At 39.2% G+C, this 22471-nt stretch overlaps 1 protein-coding gene and 1 pseudogene across 1 annotated transcript in view; one reads left to right on the plus strand and one right to left on the minus strand.

Annotated features, from left to right (window-relative positions):
* The window catches only part of TMEM161B (transmembrane protein 161B), a 69735-nt gene that overhangs the window by 24525 nt on the left and 22739 nt on the right, over positions 1 to 22471 (plus strand). The window contains exons 3-5 of the mRNA XM_008162011.3: positions 4264 to 4347; positions 9451 to 9548; positions 14146 to 14302. Of these exons, the coding sequence (XP_008160233.2) occupies positions 4264 to 4347; positions 9451 to 9548; positions 14146 to 14302 (339 nt within the window). The remainder of the gene's footprint in view (positions 1 to 4263; positions 4348 to 9450; positions 9549 to 14145; positions 14303 to 22471) is intronic.
* Positions 3129 to 4048, minus strand: LOC103305280 (60S ribosomal protein L7a-like; annotated as a pseudogene).

The following is a 22471-nucleotide window of genomic DNA, read 5'->3' on the forward strand; positions in this document are numbered from 1 at the left end:
CCAGCAAGTGAGGCCTTACTGTTTCCCCTCTCATATTATAAACATGTCCTTTTTGTCCTACAAATATGTCCTTTTTGTAGTCTATTTAGTGCCACATTTTTCATTTTTGCTTTTTGTTGATGACTTTACTATTAAAAATGGCTTCCAAGCATAGTACTGAAATGCCATTTAGTGTTCCCAAGCAGAAGAAAGCTATGATGTGTGCTATGGAGAAAATTTGCTGCAAATATTCATAGAACTCAGGAAAATACAATACTTATGATTACAATTATTAGATAAGCTTTGTTGAGGTATGAGTTATAGCTCTGTTGGCTGTGAACTTAATGAATTAACAATATATATAAAGTATCTTTAAACATAAACACACATACAAGATTATGTATTGACTAGAGGCCCGGTGCATGAAATTCGTGCACTGGGTGGGGGGGGGGGTCCCTCAGCCCAACCTGCACCCTCTCCAATCCAGGACCCTTCGGGGGATGTCGGACATCCTTCTCATAATCTGGGACTGCTGGCTCCCAACTGCTCCCCTGCCTGCCTGCCTGATTGCCCCAACCTCTTTTGCCTGCCAGCCTGATCACCCCTAACCACTCCCTTGCTAGCCTGATTGATGCCTAACTGCTCCCCTGCTGGCTCAATTGCCCCCAACTGCCCTCCTCTGCTGGCCCAGTCGCCCCCAACTACCCTCTCCTGCCAACCCGGTCACCCCCAACTTCCCCTTTAGGCCTGGTCACCCCTAACTGCCCTTCCCTGCTGGCCTTATTGTCCACAACTACCCTTCCCTGCCAGCCATCTTGTGGCAGCCATCTTTGACCACATGGGAGCGGCATCTTTGACCACATGGGGGTGGCCATCTTGTGCGAGGGTGTGAGGGTCAATTTGCGTATTACCTCTTTATTAGATAGGCTTGGTTGATGAAATGTTATTGACCAGAGGCTCTCAAGTACATTGTTGGTGGCAACTTTATAGAACATAACTAACGCAAATAATGAGAATCAATTGTAAGTTAAAATTCTGGACTTCAGTAGAAATTTCAGGAAGTGCCTCCTAACCCATGTTAATTATAGTTTAGGGACTTTTTGGTTAGAATATATGTTTTGTTTTAAAATCTTTAAAAGGAAAACTGAATTCATTTTGGTTCAGTGATCCTTTTTGGGCACTTACTGCCAGTAACTGTACATAAAATCTTCACTCCAAGATTTTTTTCAGTCAGTGGGATATTCCATTTTAACCCAACTGATCTGATTAAATTTTTTCACTAACTGGAGTTAGCAAAGACAAAATCCTCTGTAAGAATACCCAGGCTTGAGATATCCACAGCAAGTTCTTGGCATACCCAGGCTATCCATACTTCTGACAACCAGGTATTGGCTACAAATAGGTGCATTTTCACAACCCCCTCAGATTAAGTAGTTTGTTAAAATGACTAGTGCTTAGTAAAGTGTTATAGTTATGATTACAGTTCTATAGTACTATAGTATTACAGTTCATATAGTACTGGGGGCCCGGTGCATGGATTCGTGCTCGGGGAGGGGGGGTCCCCTCAGACTGACCTGCGCCCTCTCGCAATCCAGGACCCCTCGGGGGATAGAGTAGTGCACCAAGCAGCAGGCAGCCAGGGAGTAGCCAGTAGTGCTGCCATGGAGTTGGGAGAGGCTCCCACCGCCACAGCTGCACTCACCAGCCGTGAGCCCAGCTTCTGGCTGAGCAGCACTCCCCCTGTGGGAGTACACTGACCACCAGGGGGCAGCTCCTGCATTGAGCATCTGCCCCCTGGTGGTCAGTGTGCGTCATAGCGACTGGTCGACGAGTCGTCCGGTCGCTTAGGCTTTTATATATAGAGATAGATTCCATTTGGGAAAGAGCCAGGGTATGTCACCCTCCTGGCACATCATGATGTTGACTTACCAGGATGCTGCTCTGAACTTCAGCTTCTAGAGATTTTGTGATGTTTGATTGTAGAGGTATGATTGGTCACATAGGTATCAACCGCATGATTGAAGTTAATCTCTAGCTCCCTTTCTTCCCCAAAGCTGCTATTTCTGGTAACTGGCCTCCAACCTGAAGCTGTTACGCAACTGTGAGTCCCCTTATTAGCATAACAAAGACACCTCTATTACTAAGGAAATTCCAAGGGCTTTTAAAAATTTTTTTCATTGATCTTCAGAGAAAGAGAAAAATATGGATGTGCGAGTGAAACATTGATCAGCTGCCTCCTGCATTGTCTTCACTGGAGACCAAGCCTCCAACCCTTTGGTGCACAGAGGATGCCCAACTATCTGAACCACAATGACCCCAAGGGCTTAAGAACTGGGGACAGTAATCAGATATATTCTTTATTTTATCACCGGAAGACTGCCTTAAAACAGTAAAAGGTAAAAGTGGAGTTTGCCAGATAGGTGCATAGGATTTTAAAAGCAGAACCAGGAATGCCAAAACACCAGGAATGAAACACTTTGTGAAATACAATGTCATTTAGTCTAGGTAGACTGTCCTGTTCAAAAGGGGAATTGTTGAAGGTGGATCCAGTGAAGTGGCAGGTAGCGAAATGCTGTGGAACAGAAGGTCACAAAGCCTAAACATATTTGGGCCTTATGTGTTTTAATTTCAATGGAAAATTCCCAACATATACAAAGAGTAAACAATAGTATAATGACTATATAATGAATATCATGAGCTCCTATGTATTCATCACAATTAATAGCTGGTTGTCAGTTTTTTCATCTCTTCTCCCCTCCAAACATATTATTTGTAGCAAATATTACTTCATTCATAGATATTTCAGTATACATCTCTAAAATATATGAGCTTTTTAAAAATTACTATTATCACATTATTACAGCTAAAAAATTTCTAACATCAAATTTCTAGTCATTATTCAAATTGTCAGTTCTGCAGTGTTTTTAAAAACAGCAAGGCAATTGCTAATATTTTTTTAATTGGCATATTTCACTTTAAAAATCAGATTTTTTTGTAATTGAAAAATTGCAAGCTCTAGCAAAACTATTTCTCTTTTATGACAATAGGACCTTGGTTAGAGTCCTTGTCTAGCTGTTTTACTTACTGCTTCACCCTGTGAAGAGTCTTAGAAAGGATTTAAACAGGCATATTTCTTGGTAAGATTTGCATTATGGAAAAATAACTAAAGGTGGGATCAGAATGTACTTAGGAGAGTATCCAGAGGGACGGTACAGGGCAGACAGGAAGACAACCATCTGATGGGATCCACAATGTGTGTGATCACTACCAGCTGGGCCTTCTGGTTCTCCACCAGTGTGGTGACAGTGTTAACCGCTGCTCGAAGGACAGGTGGCTTCTTGGTGGGGACATCCCCTTTGCTGGCAGCTTTCTTCTCAGCCCTTGCCAACAGTCTCTGCTGCTTCTCTTGCTTTGTCTCTGGCCTGTACTGGTGGGCCAGTTTTAGCAGTTGAGTAGCTGTTTGGTGGTCCAGGGCCTGAGTGAACTGGTTAATGGCAGGAAGCCCTTTCAGACACTTAACAGAGAATAGCCTTTTGTCCCTGCAGCCAAATGTAGTGGGGCCATTTGACAAAGCAGTTGCGATCCCTTTGGGGCTGGATGTCCTGTCCAATGCCAACACTCTTTGAGTCTTTTCTCAACACGGCATTTACCACCTTCTTGGCCTCCTGCTTCATGACAGGAGGGGCTGGCACTACCTTCCTCCCCTTAGCCTTCTTTCCTTTCGGATCTTGGGTGGCGGGCGGAGAGAGAAAGGAGTGTAAAGGGTTTTTAAAATAACAGCGATATACTCTTAATTTCTATACACATAAAATTTGATAATTCTCCAACTAAATTAAAGGAAGGAAAGCAAAGCAAAGACCACTTGTATTTTGGGGAGCACTCAAAGGACTCTCTTTTTATTAGTTCCTTTTGTGTAAATGAAGGGGTCTTTGGAGAAGTTTAATGTGCTGCTGCAGCTTGCCTGCAGTTTACTCCATTTACTTTTAATAGTAAGCTTGTATCATCTTAATATATGTTAATACATTGTTGTAAGAAATATACCAACAAACAACACTTCAGGGTCTGGCATCTATCTAGTAAGTGCTTGGCGTTTGCTGGATTTGAATCTAAATAAATCCTTTTAAGGCTTAAGCAGTAGTATCTGTTAGTATCAGATTAGAGTTTTCACCTGAATTTCCCCAGCAGTGTCTCCACAAATAGAAAACTCAATAAATATTTATAGAACAAATGAATAATTTTGGTGATTTTAATTACTTTATTTGAAAGGATTCTTCTTTTTCTTAGTTTAAGATGGTATCAACATCCTACAGAAGAAGAATTAAGAATACTTGCAGGGAAGCAGCAAAAAGGAAAAAGCAAAAAAGATAGGTAAGTTATATTGTTGAATTTGTAAAGTGTTAAATATTTGACACAATTTATGTAAGTACATTTTTGTACGTTGGTTAAAGGAACATTTACTAATTACACCATAAACAGTTGATAAGTTTGAGCTCAAAATCCATGATCTAAAATAATATTGACTCACCCTCTAAGAAAACCCCTTTAGTGATAATCTAATATATAAGCACAAAAGTGATTATTTTTCTTAAGAATAGTCAGCTATATTCTTTGTGTTTCAGTAATGAAAACAAATAGCCATCATATTAAAATTCAGTGTCGGGATTGATGGGGAAGAGCCATAATCCATGTCTTTATAAGTCATTTAAAGATACCAGTTACTTTGAATTCCTTCCCACCTTTTGCTACCAGTCATGTTGATATTGGGCAAATTCATATGCTTTGACTTCTGTTTCCTCATTTTTTACATTAAAGGGTAGACAAGATAACTTTTTAGGTGCCATTCAGCTGCTGAATTATTATTTTGATGTTTAAAGTTTATAAGAAAACTTTTTTTTAAATATATTTTATTGATTTTTTACAGAGAGGAAGAGAGAGGGATAGAGAGTTAGAAACATCAATGAAAGAGAAACATCAATCAGCTGCCTCTTGCACACCCCCTACTGGGGATGTGCCCGCAACCAAGGTACATGCCCTTGACCGGAATCAAACCTGGGACCCTTGAGTCTGCAGGCTGACGCTCTATCCACTGAGCCAAACCGGTTTCGGCTATAAAGAAAACTCTTAACCTGAATGGACCACAGCAGCCTCATCTGTGAAATGGAAGGACCAAACTAATTTTGAAGAATCCTTTCAGCTTTAATATTTTATATCTCTATTTAAATAGCATTCTTAAAGAAAGTGCTTGTTAATTAGCCTTTCTGAATGGGCCTTAGTTTTAGATTCCTCAGTTGGAGATGGGGAGGACTTCTTAGGACTTGAAACTGTTATTCTAATGCTGTAAAATGTCAATGGGAACAAACCGTCACCAAATTTTAAAAGAATTATTTATTATTAATGTTTTAAATATATCTTCATTGATTTTAGAGAGAGAGGAAGAGAGAGAAATAGAGAAAGATATATTGGCTGCCTCCTGCATGCCTCCCACCAGGGATCAAGTCCACAACCCCGGGCATGTGCACTAACCAGGAATCAAATTGGGGACCTTGTGGTTCATGGGTCGATATTCAACCACTGAGCCACACCAGCCGGGCTAAAAATTCTTTAAACATGAATTACAAATAAACCTTGAGGCTCATTAGAAGATTAAGTGTAAACCCTCCTTCTTTGAATTCCAATAGTTATTTTTAAAAAAAATATTCCTGCTTAATATTATAATTGCCAAAGAATTTTTAAACAGTTTAACTTAATCTACACATTCCTGAATATATGCTATTAATTTATATTGTACCTAATGAGTAAGTTGTTGATCAGAGATGTTAAATGAGCAAATTCCTATAATCCTACTAAGAGTCAGGATTTTAATCCAGGTATTTTTAGTTTCTACATTTCTTTTTTAATTCTTTATTGTTGAAAGTATTACATATGTCCCTTTTCACCTCCTTGTCGTCTCCCAGCCTGCCACACTCTACATTTATTTATTTATTTAATTTATTTTTTAAATTTTTTTATTGATTAAGGTGTCACATATTTGTCCTCATCCCCCCATTCCCATCCCACACCCCTCCCCACACATGCCCCCACCCCCCTGTTGTCCTTAACCATTGGTTAGTCTCGTATGCATGCACACAAGTCCTTTAGTTGATCTCTCCCCCCTACCCCCACCTTCCCCTACCCTCTCTCTGAGGCCCAACAGTCCTATCGATGCCTCCTTGTTTCTGGGTCTGTTCTTGTTCATCAGTCTATGTTGTTCATCATTTCCCCTAGATGAGTGAGATCATGTGTTACTAGAAATATTCTTATAAAAACCGAATGTGAGACGAGCAATAATAGTTATGCTGACAGGCAAATGAATCAGTCTGTAGTGAGTTTCTTTCTGGACCAACAGTTCTTTTGAGACCCAATTTCAATGTCCACCAGTTCCTTATGTGTACATGTCAGCACTGACTTTTCAGTTCTGGATGGTGGACAAATGGTGGTAATGCAGGTCCGACTCCCTCTGGTTTGGTCTCGCCCGGACCCAGGGGCGCGGCCTCTCCCGGACTCAGGGGCGCGCGGCCTCACCCGGTCCCGGGACCCAGCCTCACCCGGACCCAGTGGCGTGCGGCTTCACCCAGACCCAGGGGCGTGCAGCCTCACCAGGACCCAGGACTCAGCCTCACCCTGACCTGGGTCCCAGCCTCGCCCGGACCCAGGGGCGCGCGGCCTCACCTGGACCCGGGACCCAGTGGGGCTTCGTCTTCTTGATCCCAATTCCTGTCGGTCAGTTCCCTCTCAGCAATTCCTTCGGCCATTTTCTCAAAGCTCCAGGGCGGCTGCCGCGGAATTCATTGGGCGGCGGGCTCGGCGAAGCTCTGGTGCGCGGCGGCAAGCTGGTCCGAGGTCATTGCAGCGGCACTTGGGTCTGCAGCGGCGACCAGTCGCCGGGCAAGCACTCCTGGATCCAGGACCCAGCGGGGCCTCGTCTTACCGATCCCAACTCTCATCGGTCAATTCCTTCTCAGCAATTCCTCCGGCCATTTTCTCAAAGCTCCAGGGTGGCTGCCGCGGAACTCGCTGGGCAGCGGGCTCGGCGAAGCTCCAGTGCGCGGTGGCGGGCTGGTCCGGGGTCACTGCGACGGCGCTCGGGTCTGCATCGGTGGCCGGTCGCCGAGCGTGCGCACCTGGCCGCTTCCGGGGCGCAGAGATTCTCGAATGACTCGGAGGTCAGCAAGCGCGGAGTCTCCCACCCCATGACCCCCAGGGGCTCGTCTCTCCGTGCTCAGCAGCGAGTGGAGCCGTCCCCTCAGCTGGAGACCGCCCGGGGAACTGCGCCGAGCACGTTCCAGGCCGCCATTGTGTCGCCAGAGCCATAGTTCTTAAAGTGTGATCTTTGGCTCACCAGCATCAGCATCATCCCGCGTACCCCTTTCTTTTATTCTTGTTGTAGAGCATCTGCTCAGCCAGCCCTCCGGTGGTTCTGGATGGTGTCTGCTCTGTTTTCCTGTTGTAGTTTCAAAATTGTTGTGGTAGGCAACAATCAGGCTTCCACCCTATGCCTCCATCTTGGTCCTCCTTTGTGTAGTTATGTCTTGATTGTTGTTGGTGTCACTGGGAGGAATTTTCCTCCAGGCCAATTGGCTGTGAGGACCCGCTTTGTCTATAAAGGAAGAATTGCTGTGCAGGAGACACGTTTATGGGCTGGGACTTGTTCCAGTAGGGCTTTGGCACTCACTGAGTCTGTCTCTTGAAAGTGTCCCTTATGCGCGTGGTTGAAATCTGGTGTCATCTCACACCGACCACTAGATGCCCTCGTTTCTGGGTCTCCAATGGGGTGCAGGTCAGCTACTGTCTGAGGCCACTCAGCAGGTGTTACAGCAAAAACTGCAGTTTTCTCCTCTTGCTTGACTGGTTTTGGAGCAGTCTGAGTGGAACTGCAGTTTATTTGGTTAAGCTGCCACAGGGCAGGCCATTTATATGCAAAAGCTGCTGTTTGGAGCCTGGGCGGGTTTGTAGAATGTGCGGGGCAGGTCTCAGGGTGGGGCGGGGTCTCAGGGCATCACTAGGCTAGGGCGTGGCAAACAGCAATGGCTGCAAGTCTGCTTTTTCTGCCTTTTCTGCCTTTCCACGTTTCCAAGTCCCCGCGTCCCGTGCTCCAGCGAAGTAAACACTGATTGCTGGGCGCACCTCTGCAAGAAAGTCACTCTCACTTTTCAACACGATGGCCGAGAGTCCAGCTTCTCCCCGTAGGTGTCTGGGTCCCCCGCGCGTCCCCAGAAACTGGATTTCAGAGTGATCGGGACCTTATCTCCCTACGGGTTGGAAAAAAGCCGCGCGTCCCTTCGCCCGCCACCAGCCCGATTCACGCGCCTCCGTACCTCAGCCCTTCCGCGTTTGTTCTTTCTTTTTCCTTCTTAGTTGTAAATCTACCATTCAGCCAGCTCTCCTGTGGTTCTGGGTGGTAGACGCTTTGTCTTTTAGTTGTATTTTTGAAATTGTTGTGCGCGGCGCAGTTTATTTGTTTAACTTTGCCGCCATCTTGGTTCTCTCTCTCTACATTTATTTTTAACTGTTCCAACTTTACCTATTCATAGAGCTACCATGTTCAACATTTGTAAAATTTAGTTATGTAATATAGTATTCATTTCACAAATATTTAATTATTATTGTATGCCTATAGTCAGTAATTTTATTATTTTTACAGTAGTTTTTGTATGTTGAAATGCTTTAAATTTACAAAAAAGTACACCAAGTGACACTTTGTTCCTAGCAGCAATTATTATTTGATTTATTGACATGAATTAATATTTTTACTGAGATGTTCCCAGTTTATACTTATTTGAGAATAAATGCAAAATTGTTTCTTGGTATTATAATTAATGTTATTGAAACTTAGTTCATTACTTTTAATATATATCTTTAAAAATTAAATTTGGGAATAACACATGTGTGCACCTGAAGGTTTCTGTGGTTTCCTCCTTTTGTGATTCTTAGTAAAAGCAACTGAGTTGACCTTTCATGTTTCTCAATTTCTCATGCACATAAGTCTTAATATATTTTTATAGCTCTGACATGTTTATAGCTACAGATCTGCTTATATATCTGTGTGTGTATACATGTATAATTACAAATAGAATGCATTTTGTCTTCACTTGCTTTTGCTTTGTCCCTAAAAAGATGTTAGGTTGTCTTTAAATCTCCAGGAGACTGTAAGAGAAATGGGGTGAAATGCTAAACTAGCAATTAAGATTTTATTTCCATCACTAATGTGCCTTTTCCTGACAATCTGTATTTTCACATAATAATTTACATTCATATTTTATAGTTCCCCTTTTAAAAACTTATAACCTTACCTTCATTTTGATGAGTTATTAAAAATTCTGCTTCTTTTTCACTGAAATTTCAAACTGCATTTGTAATTGGTTTGATACAAAACTTGGATAATAATGTAGGTAACTTGTTTGTTTTTTTGTTTCACTTGCATGATTTTTATAGGAAATATAATGGACACATTGAAAGTAAACCACTAACCATTCCAAAGGATATTGACCTCCATCTAGAAACAAAGTCAGTTACAGAAATGGATACCTTTGGTAAGGGAAATCTCGAGTAAAGTGTTCTGTAAATCTCAGTTTTATATTATGCTAGTAAAAGTACTTTTATTTTATCTGTTATGGCTAGACTTTTAGTATGTTTTTCTAATCACTAAGTTAATTATTCAGAACATGAAATCTTTCTCAGAACTTAGAAGCTCAAAATGACTTCATTTGGCCCTAACCGGTGTGGCTCAGTGGATGGAGCGTCGGCCTGCGGACTGAAGAGTCCCGGGTTCAATTCCGGTCAAGGGCATGTACCTTGGTTGCGGGCACTTCCCCAGTAGGGGGTGTGCAGGAGGCAGCTGATCGATGTTTCTCTCCCATCGATGTTTCTAGCTCTCTATCCCTCTCCCTTCCTCTCTGTAAAAAAGCAATAAAATATATATTTTTTAAAAAATTACTTCATTTGAATTGAATTTCTCTTTTCACCTAACTTATAAGTAAGCATTATTTTTCCCATTTTTTAGCAGATGCTGACTCATACAAGTTTGTTACACATTTTTTGTTCATGCTGAGATCAGTGTTCATTATTTCGAATTCTAGAGTTTTTGCCATCTATCCTAGTCTGTTTCTTATAATGTGGCTTACAGAAATGCATTTGTATATTTATATTGAATTACCTATATTTGCAGTAATTCAACTTTATGCTCACATTTATTAGAAAAGAAAGTGATTTTAGAATAATAAACTGGATTAGGAATAGAACATTTTACTTCTTCAAGATTTACTTTTTACCCATTGGGTATCTCTGAATAAGTCATTCAGTTTTTTCCCGTGTATGTCAAGTGTATATCCTACATAATAAAAGTCTAATATGCAAATTGTTCGACCAGGAGTTTGACTGCTTGCTATGATGTGAGCTGACCACCAGGGGGCGGGGCGGGACATGGTGGGCATTGGCAACGTGGCACTGGCAGTGGAGGCACTGCCGGCCCTAATGGGCCCCGACGAGAGAGGGACTGTGGTGGGATGGTGGAGCAGGTGAGCGGGCGGCGCCAGGCCAAAGCAGGTGTGAGCAGGGGCAAGGCTGCCTCCTGGCTCCCAGGCACTGAGGGAGCTTGGTGGGGGGCCCTGATCGATTGCCCTGCAGGCAGGTTAGTGGAGCAGGTGAGGGAGCGGTGCCAGGCCAAGGCAGGGTGCCAGGCAGGGTTGTGTGATCTGGGGTCCAATCCCCACAGGCCACCCTGAGGGACCCCACCCGTGCACGAATTCGTGCACTGGGCCTCTAGTAATTATACGTATAATAACTATAGTGATATTAAATTTAAACTGAAATTATTTCAATCCTAGAAGAGAAAGTCGTCTAATGTGATAATCAGAACACTGGCTTTCAAACCAGACTGTACCTCAGAATCACTTGAGCAGCTCTTTAAAAATAAAGAATTCTCATATCTACTGTTAGAGATTCAGTAAATATAAAGTGGGTCCTGGGAATTTGTACTTTTTAAAAATGTTCGAAGTGGTTCTGATTTTTGAGCAGGTTTGAGAAGTAGTGGTTTATATTACGTGAGGAGTTAAAATAATTTGTTTGGGGTTTTTTATATATTTTTTATTGATTTCAGAGAGGAAGGGAGAGGGAGAAAGAGAAACATCAATGATGAGAAAGAATCATTGATCTGCTGCTTTCTGCACGCCACCTACTGGGGATTGAGCCCGCAACCCAGGCATGTGCCCTGACCAGGAATTAAACTGTGACCTCCTGGCTCATAGGTCCGTGCTCAACTGCTGAGCCATACCACCTGGGCAACCTGTATTTTTAAAAAAATATATTTTTTGGTAGTGTTGAATAAAAATATCATTATATAATTTGGCCCTGCTTCTTGTGTTAAATCTTAACATCCCAGAAAAATCTTCAGATTCATGTAGCATCTATGAAATTTAAAATTATTTTGTGATTTAAAGTGGCTTCTGTATATTTGAAAGTTAATTCTACATCTACAAAGATTTTATGTCTATATGTGGAAAGGGTGTCCTAGGACCCAAAAATGTCAATGAAAAATAATTTAAGTCAATTGCCTAGTAGCATTAAGACTGGTTATGCCATCCTTTTTTCTTCTATACTATTTTTCATGCATAATTTAAAACATTTAAAAGCACTTTGGCTTCTTTTATTAATTGTCACATTAGTTTTACTATCCTGTGTGTATCCTTATTACTTACATAAAATGTTCACGCACATGTATAAATGCAAGAATATATATGCATATCCTGGTTTCTAGTGCAGACTTTATCACTTTTACCAATAACTAACATTTATCAAATAATTATCAGCTAATTAGCTTTAATAACTACTTAAAATTCCTTATTTATCAGCCATTGTTGTAAGTGCTTTACCTATACTAACTCATCCTCATTAACATCCTCACATTCTGTGAGGTATATATTACCAAAGTTTAAAAGAAAACAACACAAAAAAAAACCATCATTAGATAGAGGTTAAATAACTTGGACAGGATTGCACACTGAATGTGGCAGAAACAGTCAGTGAGAACTAGGTTATTAATGAACTTAAAAATTGAAATTAGGGTAATGGGCTTCAGCACACAGTTTTATCAATGGTTTGTTTAGTTATACAGTTTCGAGAACTAATTGCAAATATTACTAGTTTAACAACTGGCCACAAAATATCAAGAGCATTTCACTTCATCAATATAACAGGGAGATGTTTTATTTATGTTTATATTGATGTATTTATTTGTGAATGCATGTTTGTGTGTGTAGGTAAAAGTAGAGAGTTGTTTTTACCTGAACTTTAGGTACTCAAGAGCTTAATGGAAATTACTGGACTTGATAAACTCTTAAATTTTCTTTCGATTTCAGTATCATATGAAAAGGTGAGGTATATAATTATATTATTAGATACAAAAAGAAGAATATAATACTTGGATTAAATATATAGCAAAGAATATGTATAATTTGTACTTTTGCTCAGTGTATATCTTATTGGTATCTGAATAACTATCTTAAAAATATCTCTCAATTTCTATTATATATTCATTATAAGTTCCTCTTAAGGAGCATAAGAACATTTGAATGTCACTTGGCTGTTTACTGTTCAGTTCCCTGGAGGTAACCTTGTGTGCTTGTGGGAAGACATGGAGAATTAGAAGACTCACTTCAGTTGTTGTTAATAAAAATTAACAACAGATAACTGTCTATCTGTTTCATCCATTTCCTTGTCCTTCTTCCAGAAAGTAATTCAGAAGGCTTAACTGCGTAATTTTAGAGAGGGAAAGAGGGCAGGAATCCTGCAACCACTTTAGGGTAAATTTTTTATGCTGATGTTCAGAAGCTAAACATCACACCAGAAAAAGCAATTAAAGTAACTTGAACCAAATAAAAAATTTACTCAATCATAAAAGGATTTGGAATTTTTGCTATTACCTCATAGAGATGATGTAAGTTTGGTTAGTTTGTCTTTGATATTTTAAATAAGTCTTACTTTGAGTGCTATTTTTGAAATACTTTTTCTATAAAAGTGTGATTTTAAAATAGCCTCAGGTATTACATTTTATAACTAAAAATTTTCCAAAGCAATGTAAGTCATTTTATTATGTTCCAGTGAGAACATACAAACTAATGTTTATGTATGTGATTTACTTCCACATTTTTAGGAGGCCTTCTATAAAATGATGTTGATATTTTGGACTATACTCTGGCAGAAGTAAACCAGCATATCTGAAATGAAAAGGGAGAGGGAATCATATATACTTTCAGAGAATGCTAATTTTAATGTAAACCCTTAAGAATGGAATAGTTTGTTGAAAGTGTGTGGTTTTATAGAAAATTGACAGGCATTTCATCAGTTTTTCTTACAGGAGCAGATAACTTACTAAAAAGTAGATTAATTTATTATTTTAACCTGCAGTAACTCAAAATTACTAATCCTCCATTAGTGCAATTAATAACTATAACATAAAGTTTAGCATTCCTCACAGAAATTAATATAAGAAAAGCTATAGTAGTCTACATTAGGTTGTATTCTAAAGCAGTGATTTTCAAATAGTGTGCTGTAAGAATTTTTAAAACATGCCATACCTATTTAGTCTTTTCCCTTAGATTGTCAAATTAAGAAATAACAACAGCCAACATGACAATAGCCATCCTATGTGAATGAATCAAAATTATATATATTTTTTTTGTCAGATGAGCAAAAAATACATTTTTTTGGTATGCTGCAGAATTTTAGTAATTAGTTTGTATGTGCCACGAGATGAAAAAGGTTGAAAATCACTGTTCTAAAGTATAGATTAGATTCTTTATAGATAAGTTTGATTTATAACTTCTGTAAAATATAGCTAATCAGCTAAGAAAATACCAACTCATTTTACAATCATATATTTTTAACAATTTAATTTTTTGTAATCATTTCAGGTTTATTTTAATTTCATGTAGGTGGTATTAAAATTTAGTTTTGGATACCAACGTTCTTGGTCTCTTTCCTATATTTTTAGATTCTCAAATTTGTAATCCTTACATTGCAAAACACCAAATAGAATAAAGTCTAATATGTTTATAGTTAATTATAGATAAACCCTTTCTAAGCTGTTTATGAAAGTTTAAGTAAAATTTTTTTTTAACCTTTATTTTTCAGCGTTGCATTACTTTCCAGAATATCAGTGGCTGGTGGATTTCACAGTGGCTGCTACAGTTGTGTATCTAGTAACTGAAGTCTACTACACTTTTATGAAGCCCACACAGGAAATGAATATCAGCTTAGTCTGGTGCCTGCTTGTTTTGTCTTTTGCAATGTATCCTTCAAAACATAATTAATATCAACTTATGAATTTGTTTTCCTTTTGTAGCTAACACCATTAGATCTCATCTCTTATTTAAAAAAGAATGTAGATCATTAGAGAAGTTTTCTTTGTTGAAATCCTCTTTATTTAACTGAAAAAATTTCGAAGTAGAGGTAAATGTTTAAAAAAATTGAAATGCAAGGAAAGATAGATGTCAGTTGCCTGCCTTTCCTTTCCTGAGTTTCATGTCAAGCCACCTTTACTTCTTTTAGGATTTCTTCCATAAGTTTAAATGTTAAGTGATAATGGTATTTCTTTAATTTTAGATATTATTGCACCTTTCTCCCTTTTTTTTCTTTCCTTCTGTTTCCAGAAAGTAAACAGACTTTTTTTTGTTTTTAAATTAGTAGTGGGTTTTACTTACACCTATGAAAATATTTATACCTAAGCATTATAGTGTCCTATTACCTCCTAGACTGGTTGTCTAAGACTGGTTTTCTCATGTGTGTTTATGTTTTCGTTTTTATATATTTTGTAATTTTCTGGGAGATTTTCTCAACCTTCCCAGTGCTTTAGTTGAGTTTTTAATTTCTGCTATAATTTTTAATTTTCAAGATCTTTTTTTTGTTTCTCCTCCCCCTACTTTATGGAATCCTCTTTGTTTTATGATTACATTGTCTTGTGTCTATTTGAGATACTGATAGATTTTGTAAAGATTTCCTTTATGCCAAGTATCTTTTCCCTCTAAGTTGTTCTTGTTTGGTTTGGTTACTGTCTTTCATGTTAAAGACTTCTTAGATCTGGTGACATTTGCCTGTTTAAGTGTGAGGCACTAAAAGACTGAATGGAAGCTCTGAGCAAATGTGAAGGAATTTGTTGAATCATCTGGATCCGTGGTCAGCAAACTGCGGCTCGCGAGCCACATGCAGCTCTTTGGCCCCTTGAGTGTGGCTCTTCCACAAAATACCACGGCCTGGATGAGTCTATTTTGAAGAAGTGGCGTTAGAAGAAGTTTAAGTTTAAAAAATTTGGCTCTCAAAAGAAATTTCAATCACTGTACTGTTGATATTTGGCTCTGTTGACCAATGAGTTTGCCAACCACTGATCTGGATAGGCCAGAGATCCTCACCAAAGCATAAATCTCCAGACTTCTTTGAGGCGAGGAAATCTTAACTGGTTATTTTTTTTTAAAGTAGTTACTTTTAGTAGTTCTTTTTTCCTAATAACACCAACAACACACATTCATTCACACTTTTACCCCGATCTGATCAGTTCCTCAATCCTTTCTGGGAGTTCTGCAAGTAAAATCAGATTGCATCTTGGCTTTCTGATTAAGCTTCTTCATTCTGTCTAGTTGTTTTCCACTTATCTGCCAGCTTTCTAGATTCCAAAATTTTACTGTTTTTTTTTTTTCATTCATTCACTGTATTTATGTATTTAAAAACAGAAACATTCTTTTGCCATCACTTTGGTATGGACTGGGGAGGGGACAAAAGTAAGCAGATGTGATTAGTCTGCTATTTTTATCCATAGCTTTATATTGTCTCTTTGGTAAGATTCTCTGTTTTCTGTTGTTTGTTTGTTTGTTTGTTTGTTTGTTTTCAGAAACTCTTTTTTAGTCAGATGTTTGATTTCTTTGAATGATTCTTTAATTTTCTTATCTCCCCTTCTATTTTATCCTATATTTTTGGTTTTTCTCTTAATTTTCTTTTTTAACCCTTCTGTTGAAATTTTTGTGTCAACTCTTATTTTTTTAATTATTGGGAGCTTTTTCTTGAGTGTTCCATTTCCATAGCACTCATGTGTCATGGATGTGTAATATCTTTTTACTTCTAAGGACTAGAGGCCGGGTGCACAAAATTCGTGCACTAGTGTGGGGGAGCGTGTCCCTCAGCCCAGCCTGCACCCTCTCCAATCTGGGATCCCTCTCACAATCCAGGACTGCTGGCTCTCAGCCGCTTGCCTGCCTGCCTGCCTGCCTGCCTGATTGCCCCTAACCGCTTCTGCCTGCCAGCCTGATCACCCCTAACCACTCCCCTGCCAGCCTGATCGATGCCTAACTGCTCCCCTGCCGGCCCAATTGCCCCAACTGCCCTCCCCTGCTGGCCTGGTCACCCCCAACTGCCCTCCCTTGCCTGTCCGGTTACCCCTAACTGCCCTCCCTCCCCTTCCAGCCTGGTTGCCCCCAACTGCCCTCCCCTGCTGACCTGGTCGCCCCCACTGCCCTCCCCTGCCTGCCCAGTCACCCCTAACTGCCCTCCCCTCCCTGCCCAGTCACTCCTAACTGCCCTCCCCTGATGGCCTGATTGCCCACAACTGCCTTCCCCTGCTGGCCTGATCACCCACAACTGCCCTCCCCTGCTGGCCATCTTGTGGAGGCCATCTTGTGACCACATGGGGATGGCCATCTTGTGTGAGGATGTGACGGTCAATTTGCATATTATCTCTTTATCATATAGGATATTAACATATTTTACATTTTAACTTGAGCCTTGCATTGTTTATTTTGAGTTCCCCTCTCTCCCTTTTTATTTTAATCATACTTACGTTAAAGACTAGAGACCCGGTGCACAACATTTGTGCACTGAGGTGAGGGGGTCCCTCAGCTCAGCCTGCACCCTCTCGCAATTCGGGACCCCTTGGGGATGTCTAAACTGGCAGTCAGACATTCCTCTCGTAATCTGGGACCACTGACTCCTAACCGCTTGCCTGCCTGATTGCCCCTAACCACTTGCCTGCCTACCTGATTACCCCTAACCACTCACCTGCCTGCCTGATTGCCCCTAACCACTCTGCCTGATTGCCCCTAACCACTCTGCCTGCCTGCCTGATTTCTCTAATCACTCTGCCTGCCTGCCTGATAGCCCCTAACCACTCTAGATGCCTGCCTGATCACCCCTAACTGCTTGCCTGCCTGCCTGCTCACCCCAACCACTCTGCCTGCCTACCTGATCACCCTTAACTGCTTGCTGCCTGCCTGATCACCCCTAACCACTTGCCTGCCTGCCTGATTGCCCCTAACCACTCTGCCTGCCTGATCACCACTAACTGCCCTCCCCTGCCAGCCTGATTGCCCCTGACCACCCTCCCCTGCTGGCCTGATCGCCTCTAACCACTTCTGCCTTGTCCCCCACCACCGCAGCTTCATCCAGAAGTCATTCGGCTGTCCAGTCTAATTAGCATACTATGCTATGATCTTTGAGTACCTGTTTATATTCAAGAGGGTGGTATGAAAATATTGGAAGTTTTTTGTAAGTGGCGGGAGCTTATTGATTGGTGGGATTTTTATTGGATGAATTGGAGACCTGGTAGCAATCTTTTTTCTTTAAAAAATATTTTTATTTATTGGTTTGAGAGAGAGAGAGAGAGAGAGAGAGAGAGTATTGATTCATTTTTTTCACTTAGTTATGCATTCATTAGTTGATTATTGTATGTGCCCTGACCAGGGATCAAACTAGCAACCTTGGCTCTAACCAGCTGAGCAACCCAGCCAGGGCCTGGCAGCATTCTTAGGAGGAACCTCTAAATATCAGTGTCTGCAGGTTCTTGAGCTTATCATTTTCTCCAGAAAAGATTTGTGCATTTTCTTATCTTTGGGGGAATGTCTGACAGCCAGTGGTTGTAGTCGCTGATTAGGGAAGAAGACTTAGAGACTTAGTATTCAGTGTGCAGACAGTAATTTAAATGTGAGTCTGTATACTACCTTCCCTTGTTTTCAGCTCTTCATTGTAACCCCAAGTTCTGTCTAGTACTCCCAAGCCCAATCTTTTCTGGTTTAACATTAGTTCTTCTGGATTCTGCCAGAATTGGGGAAGGACCATCATCTAAACCAGGCGTCCTCAAACTACAGCCCGCGGGCCACATGCAGGTGTTTTTGCCGTTTTGTTTTTTTATTTCAAAATAAGATATGTGCAGTGTGCATACTAATTTGTTCATAGTTTTTTTTTAAACTATAGTCCGGCCCTCCAACGGTCTGAGGGACAGTGAACTGGCCCCCTGTTTAAAAAGTTTGAGGACCCCTGATCTAAACTATGTGACTAGGTGAAACAAAAGATCTGGGAAGTCCAGTTCAGCCAATCATTCTGTTTTCATCCATTCTTCAACCCTGCCTTCAGAGGTACCCGCTGTGTTCAATTCCCAATTTCCTGGGTATATAATTGAATGAATTGTCTTTTTACTAGGTTCCTCCTATTGTAGATCCAGCATAACAAAGAAAGCTGAAACCTAAAAAAGTTATTGTTTGTCTATATACTTAGTGTCTTCCAAATTTTGTTGAAATCTCTTTTCTCTTGTCACCTTTTTTCCTATTCTTTGCTTTTGGGGATTTTTACTCTCCTTCCTATATGGTTCATTTAGTTAGAATTTGGGACTAAGCAGTATAAATGCATGTCTTACATCTTTTATATTCAACCAGAGACTGCTAACCTGATTTTAAAGCTGTAAGTGGATTTTATTTAAATTATATGATATGATTTGACATTCAGCACCACTGTGCTATTTCTCTCTTGACTCTTTTGGATTGATTTAGGTATAATTTAGACCAAAAGAGCCAGAGCAAAGCCTTAAGAGTCAACATCTTCACAAGTATATATTGTTCTGGGTAGAAATACTGATTAAGCTGTTGTCAGTTGTGCTAATTTCAAGAGCAAGTTAAAAGTGGAGCATTTAAAATATTACTATTTAATTCTATAGTATTATATATGTGAAAATATCCTTTAGTCAGATGATGTTTACATATAAATGCATATTCTTGATACTCAGTTTTATTTAATGTATATACAGCCCTTAATATCTACTTACCAAGAAATTAGAAAAATATACTTAATTGGTTACTCCAATTATTGTTTATGTGAATAAATTTCATCTTTCATTTCACTCAGTAATGCTTAATGTGAGAGCAAAGGTCCAACACAATCTTCAGCACTGAACTGGCTCTGCTTAGTTTTAAGCCGTGCGCTTGTGAAAGGCACCAAACAATAGCATCCCTGCCAGAATCTAGTAGCTGCCTGTCTCTCCATCCCAGAGAAGACAGAAAAGGCTGAAGGGCTTTAGAATCCAGGCTATTTTCTGCCAACTTTGACCCTACATAAAGGGGTTAGGGAAGAAGGAAAGGAGAATCATGTCTATGCTTGGGTATGTGATTTTTCTTTGAACTTGTACCATGTGAGAGAATGACCTAGTGTCTTCCATGGCATGCAGGAAATCAGAATCAAATGCCAGATATCCAGATTAACACCAAGGAGGAGTCTGTTTATTGCCTATCTTTCATCTTAGTTATACCATATCTGGTAAGCCTTTCATAGCCCATGAACACAGTCTAGCTGCAGTGACCCTGTCTGGCTTCTCTTTACTTTCTTGTAGTATGTGCCTACTTATTAGTCAAACACATGTCTCCGTTGATTACATAGGACAATAGCTTCACTTAATTGCAGAGTTACAGATACATCAGTTGATTCAGAAATTCTCTGCACAATGTCCTTTGTTAAAGTGGTCCCCAAATTAGACATACATAACTTAAATAATTGGCTCACTTAAAAGTGATGGAGAAAATATTTTTTTTTATTTCCATGGTTATCCCCCCCCCTCATTTGTTGTATTTGACATACTTATATATGACAACAATTAAAATTTTTACAAAACCTTGAAATCTCTAAAATCATGAGAATGACTTTTTTAAATGTATAACCCTAAAATCTTGAACTCTGAAACATAAAACAGAGCACCTCTTGTCATCAGCTCTGCTTTTTGCTTCAATTGATGCATCTTAGCTATCACACTGCTTCCAATCTTACTTCTAAACCCAAACAGATACTCTCCTACCTATTTGTAATTCTACCATCTATTTGACAAAGTCTTTGTGTTCCAATTCCATTTATGCCAAGTTACGTGGTGTGGAAAGGTAATGAAAGAGTAAAGAAAGCCTTACAGTGAGGATGGAGCAATTGTAATAATTATCTTTTTAGGATGATGGCCCATGAAGTCTTAGACATTGGAGAAATGATGCTGATATTATAATGTGAAGCATATTTTAATTTATGAATGAAGGAAAAATAAAAAGGTAAAAGTGGTTTTTGAAGAAAACAGATTTTGTGGTGGAAGTAAAACTTTTAAAAATTAAAATACTCTACAATCAGTTTTTTAAAAGAACCTTCTCTTATGAATAAGCTGTATCACAGAGTAATATTGAATCAATTACGTGAATTTGAGTGAGAAGAAAGCTATTCTACAAAGTGATAAAGCTTCTCAGTAGTCCTATTATATTTGGCTAAAGGACTGGATCATTAGTCACATTTCCACAGCGCTTGTATTTTACAATGTGGATGGTTTAAGGTACAAAGCCCTATTATATATGTTTTTAAGGGTGTGTTTTAAAATTTTAATTTCTATTGATTTCCAGACATGAAAATTTTATACAAAGCAAAAAGTTGTGAATGATTTAAAATGAAATAAATTCTAAGGTTATCTGTGTTAAATATTCAATTCTGTATGTAGATTTGTAAACTAAAGGTCTGTAATTTAAGTGTTCTATTTGTTTGCTGTAGGAAATAGACAACAACAGCAAACTTAAGTCACTTTTTCTAAATTCCTTAAAATATTCTAAATTACTGTATTCTTACTTCACAAAAATAGTCTGCTTTAGATTAAAAAGAAAAACACAACACTACACCCTGAAGTGAACTGCATAAGATACTAAGGTCTCCTAGGAGAAAGAAGCAGAGTCAAAGCTATTGAATCTGAGCCAAGGTACTTGTCTTGAAAATTTGTATATAGCTTTGTGTCAAAGCTTTGTTTTTTTTATAAACTTTTAGAGATATGTGACATTAATGCTGCCAAATTAATTCACCTTTCAGGTCAGAAACCTAGCATTATATAGGGAACTTAGTTGGGAGATAGGGCTATATTTCTGTTTATTAGTTTATAATTGAGTATTACTTTTATTTCAGCTTGGAAATTATCATTTTCCTTCTGAATCTAAAAGTTTAAGAGTAACTTTTGTTGCACTTTATGCAGGAGATTAGATAATAGGTTTTTTGTTTGCTTGCTTGCTTGCGTGTTTACTTCCTTGATCCTTTTATTTTTCAAGGAAGCCTGTGTATTGCCCCTTTTAAAATATTTAGCTATTATTTCCTCCATAGTCTGGCTAGGTTTAGGCTGGCTGGCTATAAGCTTCTTGAGGGATGAGTTTTACCTATGCATAGTACTTTTTAGTTTATCTCTGAGAAAATTTTAGGTTTCTTTTCTTTGTAACTAAATATACTAATTAAACCTTTATCTCAAAATATGAAAAAATATTTTAGTTAAAAATTATCCAAGTTGGTTGTTTTGTTTCATTTTTTTAACGGTCATAGGATCGATGTATTTATTGTTAGTTTTCAATGTACATACTATAGCAGATTCTTGGTATAGTTTCTAGGTTTCTTTGCAGTGAGAATGCATAGTATGTTTTTTGGGTATTTTAGTTGCCTTTTTTATGGAAAAATAGGTGGGGGAGGTTTAACCATTTGAATGGGAAAACAGTGTTTTTTTATTGTTAGGTAGCAAAAACAAGATTTTTTTTTTTAACAGTTTACATGAAAATAACTTAGTTGAGTTGAAACAATAAGAGAAACTTCTGTAAATTTCTGTGTTTATTCCTTAGGAGACTATCTGTTTGATTTGTCTATTGGCAACAAAATATTTCTTAGAATATGATCTTGCTTGATCTCTTGCCTTCTCAAAAAAGCATTGATAAATTATCTTGAATAATTTCAAAATATTGAAGTACAGAAGACATTTTCTTTTTTCTTTCCTTTTTTTTTTAAATCCTCACCCAAGGATGTTTTTCCATTGATTTTTAGAGAAGGGAAGAGAGAGGGAAAAACAGAGAAATATCGATGTGAGAGAAACACATCGATTGGTTGCCTCCTGCATGTGCCCCTACCAGGGCCTGGGCCGGGGAGGAGCCTCCAACCAAGATACATGCCCATGACCGGAATCAAACCCAGGACCCTTTGGTCTGCAAGCTGAAGCTCTATCCACTGAGCCAAACCGGCTAGGGATAGAAGACATTTTCTTAATACAAGAATAGGGTCTTTACAGCAATGTGAAACACAAATTAAGTTAAAACATATTAGTAGCTTGATAAGTATATTTTGTTATCCTAGATTTGAGAGAGATTTGCCATTTCAGAACTAAAGTTAA

This window comes from Eptesicus fuscus, chromosome 4, assembly GCF_027574615.1.
Source record: "Eptesicus fuscus isolate TK198812 chromosome 4, DD_ASM_mEF_20220401, whole genome shotgun sequence".
Lineage (NCBI taxonomy): Eukaryota > Metazoa > Chordata > Mammalia > Chiroptera > Vespertilionidae > Eptesicus > Eptesicus fuscus.